Source organism: Loxodonta africana, chromosome 26 (genome assembly GCF_030014295.1).
Source record: "Loxodonta africana isolate mLoxAfr1 chromosome 26, mLoxAfr1.hap2, whole genome shotgun sequence".
In the NCBI taxonomy this organism is placed as follows: Eukaryota; Metazoa; Chordata; class Mammalia; order Proboscidea; family Elephantidae; genus Loxodonta; species Loxodonta africana.
In genome coordinates this window covers 44,061,581-44,075,870 of record NC_087367.1, presented here as the reverse complement: position 1 = coordinate 44,075,870, position 14,290 = coordinate 44,061,581, and the positions used below count along the sequence as shown (strand labels likewise).

At 45.3% G+C, this 14,290-nt stretch overlaps 1 protein-coding gene across 3 annotated transcripts in view; it reads left to right on the top strand.

The window, feature by feature from the left end:
* Window positions 1-14,290, top strand: part of EPHB1 (EPH receptor B1) — a 438,525-nt gene that overhangs the window by 215,748 nt on the left and 208,487 nt on the right. For all 3 annotated transcript variants that reach the window (XM_023538823.2, XM_010599498.3, XM_064277288.1), the window contains one exon: window positions 3,241-3,396. In XM_023538823.2, the coding sequence (XP_023394591.1) occupies window positions 3,241-3,396 (156 nt within the window). The remainder of the gene's footprint in view (window positions 1-3,240; window positions 3,397-14,290) is intronic.

The window sequence follows — 14,290 nt, the reverse complement described above, 5'->3', positions numbered from 1 at the left end:
TAAATGAACTCAGAGATGCTGCTTCTTTATATATTAGGCAATGTCTAGACACAGATTTTATTAAAATATTAACTTAGGGATTTGAATGTTAAGGAGATTCATCTGTTTCATAATTATAGATAAAATATATCTTATAGATACAGTGATTCACCCATTATACAAAACAGAAATGATCTATGCAGAACCACATTCTTCCATTTGGTTCCAGGATTTATTTGCCTTTCCTTGGGACTCCAACCTTATATTCTAACCCTGAGTTCCAAAAGACCCTACAGGGCAAACTTGTTTTTCAAAAAGGAGTGGGTAGGTGGGGGATGGAGAGCGGAATTAGCATTTATTTAGCGCATAGTAATGCCAGGTACATTTTCATATTTGAGTTTGTTAAATTCTAACAACCTGTGAAAGTTGTTGAGAGAATTATGTGTTCTTTTTTATAGATTCTTTATACAGATGAGTAAACCAAGTCTTTAAAGAATTACATAACTTGCCAGTGGTCACCTAGCTAGGAACAAGGAGAGCCAGGAATCAGAGCCAGCACTGTCTGACCACTGCCCAGTGCTCTTTGCTCTGGGAAGGGTGGATTCAGATCCCCTCCCAGGACCTCTCCCACCAACCTTTCTTTCAGCTTTTGTCTCCAAAGCCCAGCTTGGATCCATTCCCCTCCTTTTCCTCCCCTCCTCTAATGGCCACCTCTGAGCTGCCTTCCTCCGTCAGAAATCTCAGAAGGCAATTTCCAAATTTCTCTACCACTTGTGGATATCAGGATGATTGTTTATGCTGTTAACTTATTAAATGTAAAGCAAGGAGGCTTTTAAGTGCTATAATGAAGTAAAAACACCTTGTTCTTCTTGGGCTGATACATTAAGAAAATTACAGTGTGACAGGGACCATATATGAATGCATGAGTTGTCACCACTCCGCCCTCCCCTGCTTTCCAGGAAGAAGGCTCATGGTGTGTTTGGACAGCACAGGTGTGGGATTGTTTTGTGTTCATAGGCTCCAGAACGGAAAGGGGCCCAGGCATGCTGGGTGATTTAAAATGGAAAGGGCCAAGGGCTTCTCACAGGAGACAAGGAAGAGACATGGAAAGAGAAGAGTAGAGAGGGAGAAAGAGAGAGAGGGAGAGATTCTGCTGAATGGACTAGGGTGTTTAGGGTAGGCCATGCAATGATTTCCCTTTTGGCATTTTATTTGTTGAGTCTGTAGTAAAGATTTAAGTTGCCCCTCCCCCTACCAGAAGCTTCTTTTGTATGTGCTGAGATGGGTCAGCAAACAGCCCATTTTTACGTGGGTTATAATAGAAATCTTTAAGGACCTTATTGGATCATCTAGACAACATTCACCTCAGTGTGTTGCATGGAATATTTAAGTGCCAGGAAGTTCTCTACAAAGCACGGTTTCTTGGTTAGATACTCTAAGAAAACATAACATCCTATAATTCTGCTTTGGAAGTTCTGCCATAAAAAAAAATTTTTTTTTTATTGGGATTAAATTTTTTAATCTACATTTTCAAAATATATCTGACCATAGAACCCTTTTGTAAGTAAACAAACAAACAAAAAAACCTGTTTCCATCAAGTCGATTTGTAACAGATGTTAACAACTCAAAGAACTTGGACTCCATGGAACACACCAAGTTATACCATTCTAAAACATTCCATTTCAGAGATTGCCTCCAGTCTGAGATGAGCTCCTGCCCTGGGGCACTTCCAGAGTCATGAAAATGTATACCTCCCTTTAAGTGAGCGATGGAGTAAGGAAACACAGCATAGGAAACAGCTCTTCCTTTCTGTGCAAAAGTCATTTTTTTTTTTCTCAGATGTATACCATCACTATCATTTTTCCCACTGTGTGATTGTGGGAAACTTTTTTAACCTCTCTGTGTCCCAATTTCCTCATTAGCAAAATGGAGATAATAATAGCTACCCCATAGAGTAATGCATGTAAAGTGCTTAATAAGACATGTCAACAGATGGTGGCTACTGCTATTACGAAAGAGCATTCTCCACTTTCCAGGAGGGAACAATATATTTGGGAAAATGAGTTTTGTATAAGTAGAACAAACTGTAATGGTAGGAATCACATTATATTACAATTGTATGACTACACTGGATACGGGCTCCTTGAGGGCAGGTTCTGTAGTTTAAATTCCCTGGGTCAGGTTCCCAGGTACAGAGTAAGTGAGGTGTGTACTAAGGCCAACTGATATGATCAGTTAGTAAGTTTTACCCAGTCTCAAAGGAGGATGAGCCAGAGCAGGGAAGAATCAGGGGCAGAGAAGTTGAAGGGAAGTAAGACAGGCAGGGATGATCTTTTGAGGGGTCAGTGATGGGGAGACCAGATGCCTGGAGTTGAAAGGCTCTGTAGATGAGGCATGGTAAGAGTCTGAGGGACTTTGCAGGGCATGGATCTTCACAAGCTGACCCAGCAGGGAACTGGGAGGGGGTACCCCACATCAGAGTGTAACTCCAGCAGGCGTTGGGCTGGGGCTATACCAGGCATTCCCAATCTTCTCCACGGTCATGTGCATGATGGATGACACCAAGTGCATGACACATTCCCTGGTACACTCCCTGCAGTATCATCTGTTCTTTGCCCCCTTCCCTAAGCATATCAAAATGCAATTAAGGGAGAAGGATATTGTTAAAACAGCAGCCTTGAAATCACTTTAATTTCTTTTTAAAGAATCATTCATGAATTTCAGTCCTTTATCATAGTTCATAACAAGTTCTTGTTAGCACATCTCACAGTGTCCCTCACGTGTATTGCAACATGGCACTTAGAGTCATGGGACTATCCATTGTCACCAGGACCTCTTTCCATTTGAGGACATAAGGTGAGTTTACTTCAGTGAGTGGCTCAGAGGAAGGCCCTACTGTCAGCCAGGTGGAAGGGGGAGGGAGTAACCATTTATAGAACACTTTTGTCTCAGGCACTGAGCTACACATTAGATTCATTTTCTCAATTAAATCTCTCGACATGCCTGAAAGAGAAGAATCATTATTCATACTGTTCAAGTGAAAAAGACCATTGGTACCAGGAAGGTATAATTCACTAAGAATTTTTGAAGAATTGGGAGTGTCCAAATAGTGATTCCCTCAATCCGAGATACTTGCTTAGGGCAAGAGGGCATCTCAATGTCATTTTTAGGGATCTAGAATCTTTCATTTTCTGGTTTCAGGGAAAGGCCTCTGGCTGCCGTTCTTCCACTAATAATCAGATGGTTTCTTTGTGTTCCAGCCTGTCCTGCAGGGACCTTCAAGGCCAGCCAGGAAGCTGAAGGCTGCTCCCACTGCCCTTCCAACAGCCGTTCTCCATCGGAGGCATCTCCCATCTGCACCTGCCGGACTGGCTATTACCGAGCGGACTTTGATCCCCCAGAGGTGGCATGCACTAGTAAGTGTTGGGGCTCTGGGCCAGGGAGTTTTGTTCCAGTGCAGTGCAAGTGGTGGAGCTGGAAAGATAAGACATGCCTGGTGGATAGAAGCACAAAGTAGAAACAGTGGCTGTGGTGCTGAAGCGGACAGCTCCTGTGCTGGGGCTCCAGGGCCCTTGCCTCTGCTCTATAAGTAGCGCAGGGTCAGAATTATACTTTCTGCCCCCTTTCTGCCAGATGGAAGGGCCTTTCTGTCAGTCATGAAGGATGGCTTATGCCCACCTGTGATGGTTTAAGGTTGTGTGTCAATTTGGCTGGGCCATGATTCTCAGTGGTTTGGCAATTATTTAATCATGTAGTTTGGCAGTTATATAATGATATTATATGGCTGTTATGTGATGATGTAGTCATCCTCCATTTTTGATATAATGTAATCACCTCCATGATGTGATCAGGCAATCAGTTGTAAGGGGAGTTTCCTCAGGGGTGTGGCCTGCATCCAATATATATGGATGTTCTGGCAAAGCTTGCTGGTTTTTGCTTGCTCTGGATCCTACATCTAGTTCATCATCATCTGACCTCTGGATCTTGGAACTTGAGCCAGCATCCTGCCGTACTGCCTGCTGATCTTGGGATTCATCAGCCTCCATAGCCCATGAGCCAGCAGCCTGCTGTCTGGCCTGCCGATCTTGGGTTCATCAGCCCCCGTAGCTTCAGGAGAAGCCTCCAGCCTGACGCCTGACCCACAGACTTGGGACTTGCCAGTCTCTACAATCACATGAGCCATTTCCTTGAGATAAATTTCTCTCTGTCTCTCTCTCTATATATACATATGTTTCATTGGTTTTGCTTCTAGAGAACCCAGCCTAAGATACCACCAGAGGATAAAATAGCAGCCTGTAGAATTCTTGAAGTGCGAAATTCAAGGATATTGCAACAACTCCTACTAACTCTTTCAGTCACCACTTCCGATAAGCCCCTCCTTGTCCTACAGCTGAGAATATCCTTTCTTCTCTGGGCTTCCTGCACCTCTGAAGTGATCCTTCCTCAGAGGTCTCATCATTTCTCATTGACCAGTTAATCTATACTCACCTTATCTCAGGGACGAGTGGAGTCTTTGTGTTCCATATTGTCATTTCCTTGTGTCCCTTCTAATGTCCAGCATGGGTGGAGCACCTGTGCTATTGCCAGATGATAAGACCAGAGACCTGGCCACAGTGTGCATCTTTGAGGCAGAAATTCTGGGGACCAGGGATAACCCATCACCCTTATTTTCTCTACCATTCTCTGCTATACAAGGAATGACAGTCATTCTGACAAAAGCATGGGAGCCCTGACTCTACTTTGTGGGTATGGAAGGGAAAAGAGAGAATTCCCTCCCAGTCTTTTCCCTTATAATCATGGGATGGCAGGGAACACCACTCTCCCTGCACAACATACTTGTTACCCTAAGTATTACAGCCCTGAAATAGACGCTCTCATTTCAGTGTTCCATTGTACTGAGAGTCATTGCCCTTGGTTAGCTTCTAATTATGCTAGAGTTCTTCTGGGTTGGATGCTGCTTCCTGACTCCCTGTGAGCAGGAACTTTCCCTTATACTTTCTGGGGCCAAGTACCTTCCACCCCCTTCCATCCCCAGCACAGAAGGACAGAGTGTTTCATATATACAGTTGGATGAACAGAACAAATGGCTATACTCCAAGTGGAAGAATTTCTTCATTCTGGCCTTGCAGTGTATATGCAGCCTTTGCTGGTAAAGAGGAGGAATGAAAGTGTCTTCTAGACCAAGGCCCTGAGCTCAATCAATGTTTATAGACTTGAACTAAGGAAAAGCTCATCCTCTTGAAAACTGATTTTTCCTAGGCCTCTTTCGCTGGTGGGTGGGTATTAAAAGAAATGATTCCATTTCTGCTGATCACAGTCCCTGTCTTTCTGTTGTGGTGTCTCCTGCACTGATTTATGAGGATCCCCTGGGGTCTCCTGTGACCCTGAAAAGTATAGTTTAATGCACTTCTTTAGAAGCCACTTCAGGCTGCTGAATCCCTGCTGCCTGAATGTGCAGACCTAGGACCGTCTCCATGATTGCCAAGGCCTATGTCCGTGGTCTCACAGCTTCCCTCCTGAAAACACTCCTTCCGCTCCCACTAGTGGTCCCTCTCTCACAGGCCAGGCTCCATCTGCAAACCAGCTCATACAAACAGAAGCTGGGCCTTCCAGCTCCCCTCTTCCGCAGACACACCCTATAAATCCATCCAGTTTATGGATAAGGTCACCTAGAGGGAAAGGTAGGCATATTAGTCTCCTAGGGCTTCTTGAACAAAGTACCACAAACTGGCTGGCTTATAAGAACAGAAATTTATTGCCTCAAAGTTTTAAAGGTTGAGAATCCAAAATCGAGGCGTTGACCATGTTGATTCCTTCTGAGGGCTCTGAAGAAGAATCTGTTCCTTGCTTCTCTTCTAGCTTCTGGTGATCCTTGGCGTTCCTTGGCTTGGCATCATTCCCTCTGTCTTCACATGGCCGTCTTCCCTTTGAGTCTGTATCTGCATCTCTTCTTTTTTAAGGACACCACTCAGATTGAATTGGGACCCACCCTAATCCAGTATGACCTCATGTTAACTTAACTGATAGGATCTTCAAAGAGTCTATTTCCAAATAAGGTCATAATCATAGGTACCAGGAGTAGAACTTCAACATATCTGTTTGGGGGACACACTTTAAAACAGTAGGCCAATGATCAGTTTCTCAGAACTCTGACGTGGAGCTGTCCTCCTTGCTATAGAACCTCTCTCACCTGTATCTCTTGAGCCTCATCTTCCAGACATCTCACCTGAAATGTGTGAACCAACAGGACTGATACCTAGAAATATAGGAATATCCCAAACCTCCAGTCTGCACATGGCCGACCTGCACTCTGAGCTGACTACCCATAATTCTGACTTCACCTCATCAAATCAGACCTCATAAGGCTTCTCTCTCTTGCCTCTGGTCAGGCTAGCTCTGGGGTTAGGTGCCTTTCCCCGCTCCCTGTGGTCCCATCGCAATCTCCTCACATTACTCAGAGTATCATCACACACCTGCGACACTCTTTATGTAGGCCTGTGCTCTTACACTGCCAGACTTGGTGTGCCAGAGTTAGATCAGGAATCACCAAAGCAAAACCATACTTGGCTCAGCTGGGGGCTGAGGGGAGGTTTTTTCCAGTCCCCGCCATGGCCTGTAGGGGCAAGTATGTGGTGAGGGAACCCAGAGGGCAGGGTTGGGGCTGCAACGTGATGCTAGGCAAAACAAGTGTAAATAAGCCTATTATTTTATGGAGGCTCATTATATATTTGATTTATTGTGTGCCAGGGAAGTAGTGTATGAAAAAGTCAATTTGTTGGCTTTTATACTCTCATTAGGGTTTCCTTTTAAAGCATTCTAATTGGAGGTGCCATCTGTTCTCTTGAAAAGCATCACACATCACCACAGTAAATAATTTTTCAGATAAAAGGAGTATATCTGGAGTGGTTGAGGCAAGGCACAGCCCTACACATGGCCTTGGGGGCCCAGATGGGTCAGCAGGCTGATCAGGGCAGTTGTGCATCAGCCTAGCCCAGCCCAGCCCGAGAGAGGCTGGTAGGGGTGGGGAGGGCACCAGGGCTCTTTCACTTTGCAAGTACACTCCTGCATCCACCCTATCAGGATACATTTACAACCTGGCTGGGCTCTGGGAGTAACCAGGTAAAGGAGGAGAGCTTCTGTCTTTCTAAAATGTCCGGGGCAGTGAGCATCAATAGTGTCCCAATTCTATAGTCATGGGGGGGGAGGGTGTGGGCTGCACCAGGAGTGTCCAAGAGCCAAGGCTTGGCAGTCCGGAAGGGCCCCAGGTCTGACCTGTCACAGTTGTCTTTAAATGAAATTGTATCAGCAGCCACACTCATTCACTGATAATAGTGAAAATTTAAAAAGAACCTGTTTATCTTACAGCTTTAAAGGTGCCCCTTTTCAAGGCCAAACAACCTGTACTGCGCTAAGAATTTATTTCTTTGTTGCTTTATTGTGGTAAAAAATATACATCACAAAACATTTGCCAATTCAGCTCTTTTGCAGGCACAATTTAGCGACATTAGTTATGTGCATCCTGTGTGCAACCATCACCACTGTCCGTTTCCAGATTATTCTTCTCCCCCACTAACAGACACTCAATGCCCCTAAGCAAAGACTCCCTGTAAGAATTAATATTTTACTGAGTTCTATTCATTAGTTTTTTTTTATTCATCTCTTGGGACCAGCACATGTATCGTCACTGTATTTCTATAGTGTTAAAAGTTTTAACTTAACTCAATCTAAACTTGTAGAATGCATGACAACTTTTGTATCCCTGTTTGGGCATTTCCTCATTTTCTTTCTAATCTACTGGGAGAAACTGGGACCCCCTTGGCCCTGAGAGGTCCTGGCAGTCCTGTGTGTCCAGCCTTGTCCTTGGCAAGGTTTGTGCCCAGGCTTGGAGTCCTGGATCTGCTGCATAAATGTCATATGCTGATTGCCCCCTTGTCCAGTCATGCCCCAATACCTGCTTATACCCAGGAAGAAGCCTTGTCCCCCTGCAGGCAATGGAAGGAGAAGGGAGAGGGCTAAGAAGGCTGGTATAAGGGCTTGAGATGTGTGCTGCAGCATGCTAAAGCTGCCCTTGAAGAAAGAGGGAAGACCAAAGTCATGCGTGGGATGACGTAGAGATGGAGGAAGCTAGAGACAGGCCACATGTGACACCCCATCCTTCCCTGCTAATAAAACCTGCTGAGCTTCAGGGACAGAGGGGGCCACCTTCAATGAGTAGTTACCAAAGACCCACTTCCACTGATGGGCAGGGAAAAGGAAAGTTCTAGCCATACCAGCAGGAGGGCATGTAAAGGTTGTGGGCTGAGGAGCTGACTCTGAGCTTTGGGCCCGCTGAACATCGGCTGAGGAAGCTCCACTTTCCTGTCCTGCTGCCTCCCTGGGCTCTTTGGGAGCGTTGGCAACCCCAGACTTTGCTGGTCTTAGATGGGTGCTGGGAACGCTTATATAATCTATTACATGTAGCATTCAGGAGAAGGGCTTTGGCACTTTACAAAGTGTGAGTTTTGACTCTTAACCATCTCTGTGACCTTGGGCAAGGTACTAAACTTGCTAAAATGAGGGTGATAATAATGTGTGCCCTTCTGGGCTGTTATGTGGCTTAAACAAAAGAGTATTAGAGAGTCTTTGGTACAGTGCCTAATTCATAGTAAACTCTCAATTAGTGTTAGAGCTTGCCTTGGTTACATCCCTGGAAAGTGTGAAGACTGCAGCAGATATGGAAGCTTCCAGCAAGAAAGTATGTTGGAGATCTGAAAATAAAAATGAGGTCCTCACAGGGAGTCCAGGTTTGAACCCATTCCTGAGTGTCACAGGAGAATCCATTGTGTGGCCCCAACCACACCTTGGCCTGAAGATCCTGGTGGAAACAAACAAGGAAGTTACCATCCCTGAAACTGGATGCACTGTGGGAGGACAGAGGAAGGCACAGACTGATATCCTGTATCCTGAGAACTCAGGCGCTGTTGCTCCCAGAACTTAGAGGCACTGAGGAGCTGGGCAGGAGTATATACCTGACAAGGCTGGTTTCAGTACTCAGGGGCCAGAGGCACATGGACTCTTGCAAGTGAGACAGGCTTCTTTCTACAGGAGTCAAGGGGAATGTGGCTGGGCCAGCGAAAAAGGGTCAAAATTGGGAATGATGGAACTCACATTATGTGTAAGCATTAGTTGACAGAATGTAAGTGAAGCCCCAGGATGGAAACTCAGGTCTGTCTGACTCCAGTGTAGGTGAGAAGTCACGGAGGAAGTGCACTGCAGTGTGAAACCAAGCACCACATGCATGTCTTTGGTTTTAAGTAATTTCTAGTTTATTGGGGGACAAAATGGAAAGGAGGAATTTATGAAGCAGGTAAAAATAGATAATTATACCTTATAAAATTGCTGTCTGTGAAAAACGATGCAGAAGGACTAGTGTGAAAATAATTGCCTTGTTACATTTCTGACCACAAAAACCCTTCTCTGTCACCCACATGGGAGAAACTTTGATGGATCATGGAGACAAGCTAGTGCTTGTCTTGTTTCTTTTATTTCTTCTTCAAATGCAATGGGTTGCCCTCAGCAGTTTTAATCATAGAACTGAAATGAAGAAGGGGCTCCAGAGGTCACTGCCTTGTCCCCTGAATCTGACTGCAGTCTCCTCAGATGAAGGGGATCATGCTGGGTGGACCTGTGGAATCCATCCTGACCTCCCTCCTGACTCACCAAGAGAGGCAGGAAAACTGGGTGGCAAGAGCCTGGGCTTGGGGCTTGGATCCTGATGATGTAACTAGGCATGTCTCTTAGCTTCTTGGAACATGTTTCCTCCTCATCAAAAGTGGGTATGATGGAACTTACACTATGAGGTGTAAGTATTAAATGCCAGAATGTAAGTAAAGCCCAGGATGAAAATTCATGTCTGTCTGACTCCAGTGCCACAGTCTCATACATAGTGAAACTGAAGTATGGTAGCTGTTAGGATGCTGTTGTGGAGGGTGGTGGGGGTAATGGTAGTTTACTGTTATTCTCACTCTTGAATCCCACAGAGAAGGATAAGAATCAGTTCTTCCCTCTCCCATCTCTGCATACTCTAATCTCTTTCCTTTAAGTTCATGTTTCATTCTTTAAGGGGCTGGCAGCTGTTCCCTTCCTTCATCTAAACCACCTTAGGGCAGCAGTGTGATCCCTGTAGCACAGGGATCCTGCTAGCTGGGTAGACTGCCCAGGAAGGTGGCATCCCAGTGCTCTGGCTCTGGTCTTCTCAGACAGGCTGGAGGAATGGAAAAGAGGTTACCAGAGCCCAGAGGATGAAAAGGGTCTTGGGAATGATTGAAACAGAAAGATATCTTCTGCTGGATTTCCTCTGCTGCCAGGCTTGGTGGATTGGTGGACTTGTGGAAAGTCTGTAAGAAGCACTAGCTCATAAACTGTCTCCCCTTAGTTTCAACCACAGTTCTGCTGAGTCATGCTTGATAAGCTCTCCAGTGATGGTTTCCTTTAGATCCACCGACCCCAACCCACCCATTGCCATCAGGTCGATTTCAACTCAGCATGTTTACCCTATAGGACAGAGTAGGACTGCCCCATAGGGTTTCCAAGGCTGTAATCTTTACTGAAGCAGAGTGCCACGTCTTTCTCCTGTGGAGTGGCTGGTGGGTTCGAACTACTGACCTTTCGGTTAGCAGCCAAACACTTCTTTAACTACTGCGCCACCAGGGCTTCTATTCCTTTAGACCAAAAAAAAAAAAAAAAACAAAACAAACCCATGGCCATCAAGTCAATTCCAACTCATGATTCTGTTCATAGATACTCAGATGTGTCTTGGAAGAAAAGCCTGGCAATGCTACTTCTAAAAAATCAGCCATTGAAAACCCCATGGAGCACCATTTACTCTGACACACATGAGGTCACCGTGAGTTGGAAATGACTTAATGGCAATTGGTTTTACCAGGTGTGGTGTAATGAATTACTTACATGACCTTTCTAGCCATGGTCTTATAACTCCCACCCAGGTGGTTGAGTGGGATTGTATGATAGGGTAATTGTGGCCCACCAAGGGGATTGGTCAATTTTGCCTTAAAAGAGAGCCAATTCCAGAACAGAGAGAAAGAGCCCACCACCACCAAGGAAGGAGAGGCCAGTAGGAGAGACCAGCAGGACACACCTGCAGGAGAGACCCATGGAGCAGAAAGCTGAGTGCCTTTGGGTAGAGGCCTAGGGCCAAGGAGAGGTGTGTGATGCACACCTCTCCTTGGCCCTAGGGAGAGGCACAGTTAGGAAGAGGATGTCCTGATGGAAGAACTGTATCCTGCGTGTTCCTGAGCCTGAGTTGTAACTGTTACTTCCCTGATAAACCCCATAATCGAGAGTATGGTCTGTGCGTTCTGTGTGGCCAATGAATTATTGAACCCAGAGAAGTAGAGGGTGCTGTGCAAGGGACTGTTGGTGTCAGACTTAGTAAAGATGGCAGAGAGAGGAGGTTTGTCTGGCCTCTACCTCATGGGAGTCAGCTTTGTGCTATTGATCTTGGTTCTCCTTCCCACTTGTGAGGTTAGAGGAGGTCAGATACTGCCCCCATGCCGTTTTTACACCAGGGTCTTCAGTAAAACATACACTTATGTTTCTGCTTGTATTGGTAAAAGGGCTACTTGATTTTACCCTGATACATCACCTATGTTGCACATAAATAAATATATCATTGGGGTATTTGAGGGGAAGGTAGTCTGTGTTTTCCTTGACGTGAAGTTCGGACAAGGGTCATAGATCAACAAGAGTCATAGGCCAACCTGTTTCAGGGCATGCCTGGACTTGGACTCACGCTCTGTGCTGACAGGTTGCATGGATTATACACCTGGATGCAGAATGGAGGAAGTGTGACTGCAAGCTGAAAGCTATTTATAACTGTCACTGCTGCTTCAAGGAGGGTCAGTGTTGCCTGTGTAAACACACTTTCACACTTCTATAATCTACAATTTCCTTTCACAGTTGTTTGACCCACATGGACATAACCCTTTTGAGGAATCGTATAGCTCTAAGTTTTAAACTAATAGCTGGGTACACATGCTGACGTTTTTGTTTCAGTGTTATGTCGCCAGAGCATTTGGAGTCACAGATTGTTGACATTTGGAGCAGCCTTCTAGGTCTTGCTGCCCCACCTCCTCCCCAATGTCAGCTCCTCTCTCCAACAGCCCTGGAGGCAGCCATTCCACTTTTATTTTTCTGTGTATTTGTGATGACAGACAACTCAAATATATTGCAGGGCAGCTCCATTCCATTGCTAGACAGCCATCATCCCTCACTGTAGGGGAGATCGTCTGGACCTTGTGTTGGACACTGCCTTCCCCTACTCCTTGCCGTTGGCCCACACTGAAAGCCAGTGTTCTGCAAACACAGGAAAGCCGTGTTCCCAGTGCTTAAGAACAACTTTTTCATCCTTTCTTATCACCTACATTAGGCTAAATATCTGCAGTTTCATCTGTTCCCCAAAGGACAAGATATCCTGACCCTTCACTGTCCTGGCTGGCCTTTTCAAAATCCCTCATATTTGTCAATAAAGCTCTCAAAATATGGCACCCAGAATGGAACATGCGACCGTCTCCTGAGAGCAGCGTTCAGTGACTGGGATACTGGGATACTATTGCTTCTCCCTTTTGGGAGAAGCCTGGCCACTGTGAGCTCCTACCAGACTTGCTAGCCACTGGACATTCACAGTTTTTGTTTGTCCCCTCAGGAAATGCTGCCCATTTGGGTCTCCCCTATTCTGCACTTATAAATGTGAATTTCTAAATTTTGCCTCGTGGATGTAGATACAGTACGAACCAAAAAAATAAATAAAATGAAACCAAACCCATTGCCTTCGAGTCAACTCTGACTCATAGTGTCCCTATAGGACAGAGTAGAGCCTGCCCCATAGAGTTTCCAAGGAGTAGCTGGTGGATTTAAACTGCTGACCTCTGGGTTAGTAGCTGTAGCACTTAACCACTACACCACCAGGGTTTCTGATACAGTATAAATCACAGTGTAAATCATTTTGAATGCTGACTTTGATTGTCTTTCAAATGAGCCATATTAGTGCAGTGGTTAAGAGTGTGGGCTCCAGAGTCTGCCTCCTTGGTTTTGAGTCCCACTATGCCGCTTGCCAGCTTTGTGACATGGGGCAAGTGACACGGCTTTCCTGTGTTTCTATGTCCTCGTCCATAAAATGGGGATAATATGGATGTCTGCCTTACTGCATTGTCATGGGTATTAAATGAGATAGTACTATTCATAGCAGGGTTTATCACAGAGGAAGCATTCAATGAAAGGAAGTCATTTTATTACTGTTGGAATTATGTACCCTATCTTGTCATTATTTCCAAAGCAACTAACATCCAAGAACTTGCCTTATTGTTTTGCCAATACTTCCTCCTTCTATACACAAGTATTTCAAGGGACGCTTTTTTCAGCTGCCCCTGTTGCAATCTAGGTATGCATTCTTTACTTCACTCCCTTTCTCTGCAGGTTAATAAATTTTTAGCAAAAGAAACCATGTCAGGTGGCCTGATTGCACTGAGAGAACTCCTGCCGGTGCTTGTCACAAAACACTCATTTCATTGTGAGGTTCCAGAAGTTGGAGGGATTGAGGTAAAACTCATTCACTTAATCTATGATCTTTTTACTTTGAAAGCCAGACAAAGTCTACCCCCTGACTTTGAGACCCCATCTTGTCGTGAATGTTTCCTGGTGTGCTCTGACAGTGGCTCTAATGTCAGATTTGCAGGTTCTGGTCCCAGGGGGCTGATTGGTCTGGGATGGATGCTGGAACTTGATGACAGCTGCAGCTCAGGGCCCTAACCTCCTCTACTTCAGTTCTCCTCCTGGAAGAAGAGGACATATTGGGAATGAGGGGCCCTGCGTTTTCTGCCTCTCGCAGCACCTTACTCCTCCTTAGGAAGGAGAATGCCTTGCTTTGCCCACTGAGTGTTTTGCTCTGCTTAGAGCTTGTCTTAGTGTCCTAGTGCTGCTATAACAGAAATACTACAAGTGAGTGGCTTTAAAGGACAAAACTTATTTCCTTACAGTTTGCAGGCTTAGAAGTCTGAATTCAGGGCACTGGCTCTAGGGAAAGACTCTCCCTGTGTTGGCTCTGGGGGAAGATCCTTGTCTGCTTCTGTAGCTCTGCCATTACTGGGTTCCTTGGCGATCATCACATGGCATTTACCTTCCCCTGTTTGTGCTCACTTGCCTCTGTGTCTAGGCTACTTTCTATACCAACTCAGAAGTGATTACGTTTAGTACACACTCTATACTGATATGGTCTCATTAACATAACAAAGAAATCCTTACTTCTGAATAGGA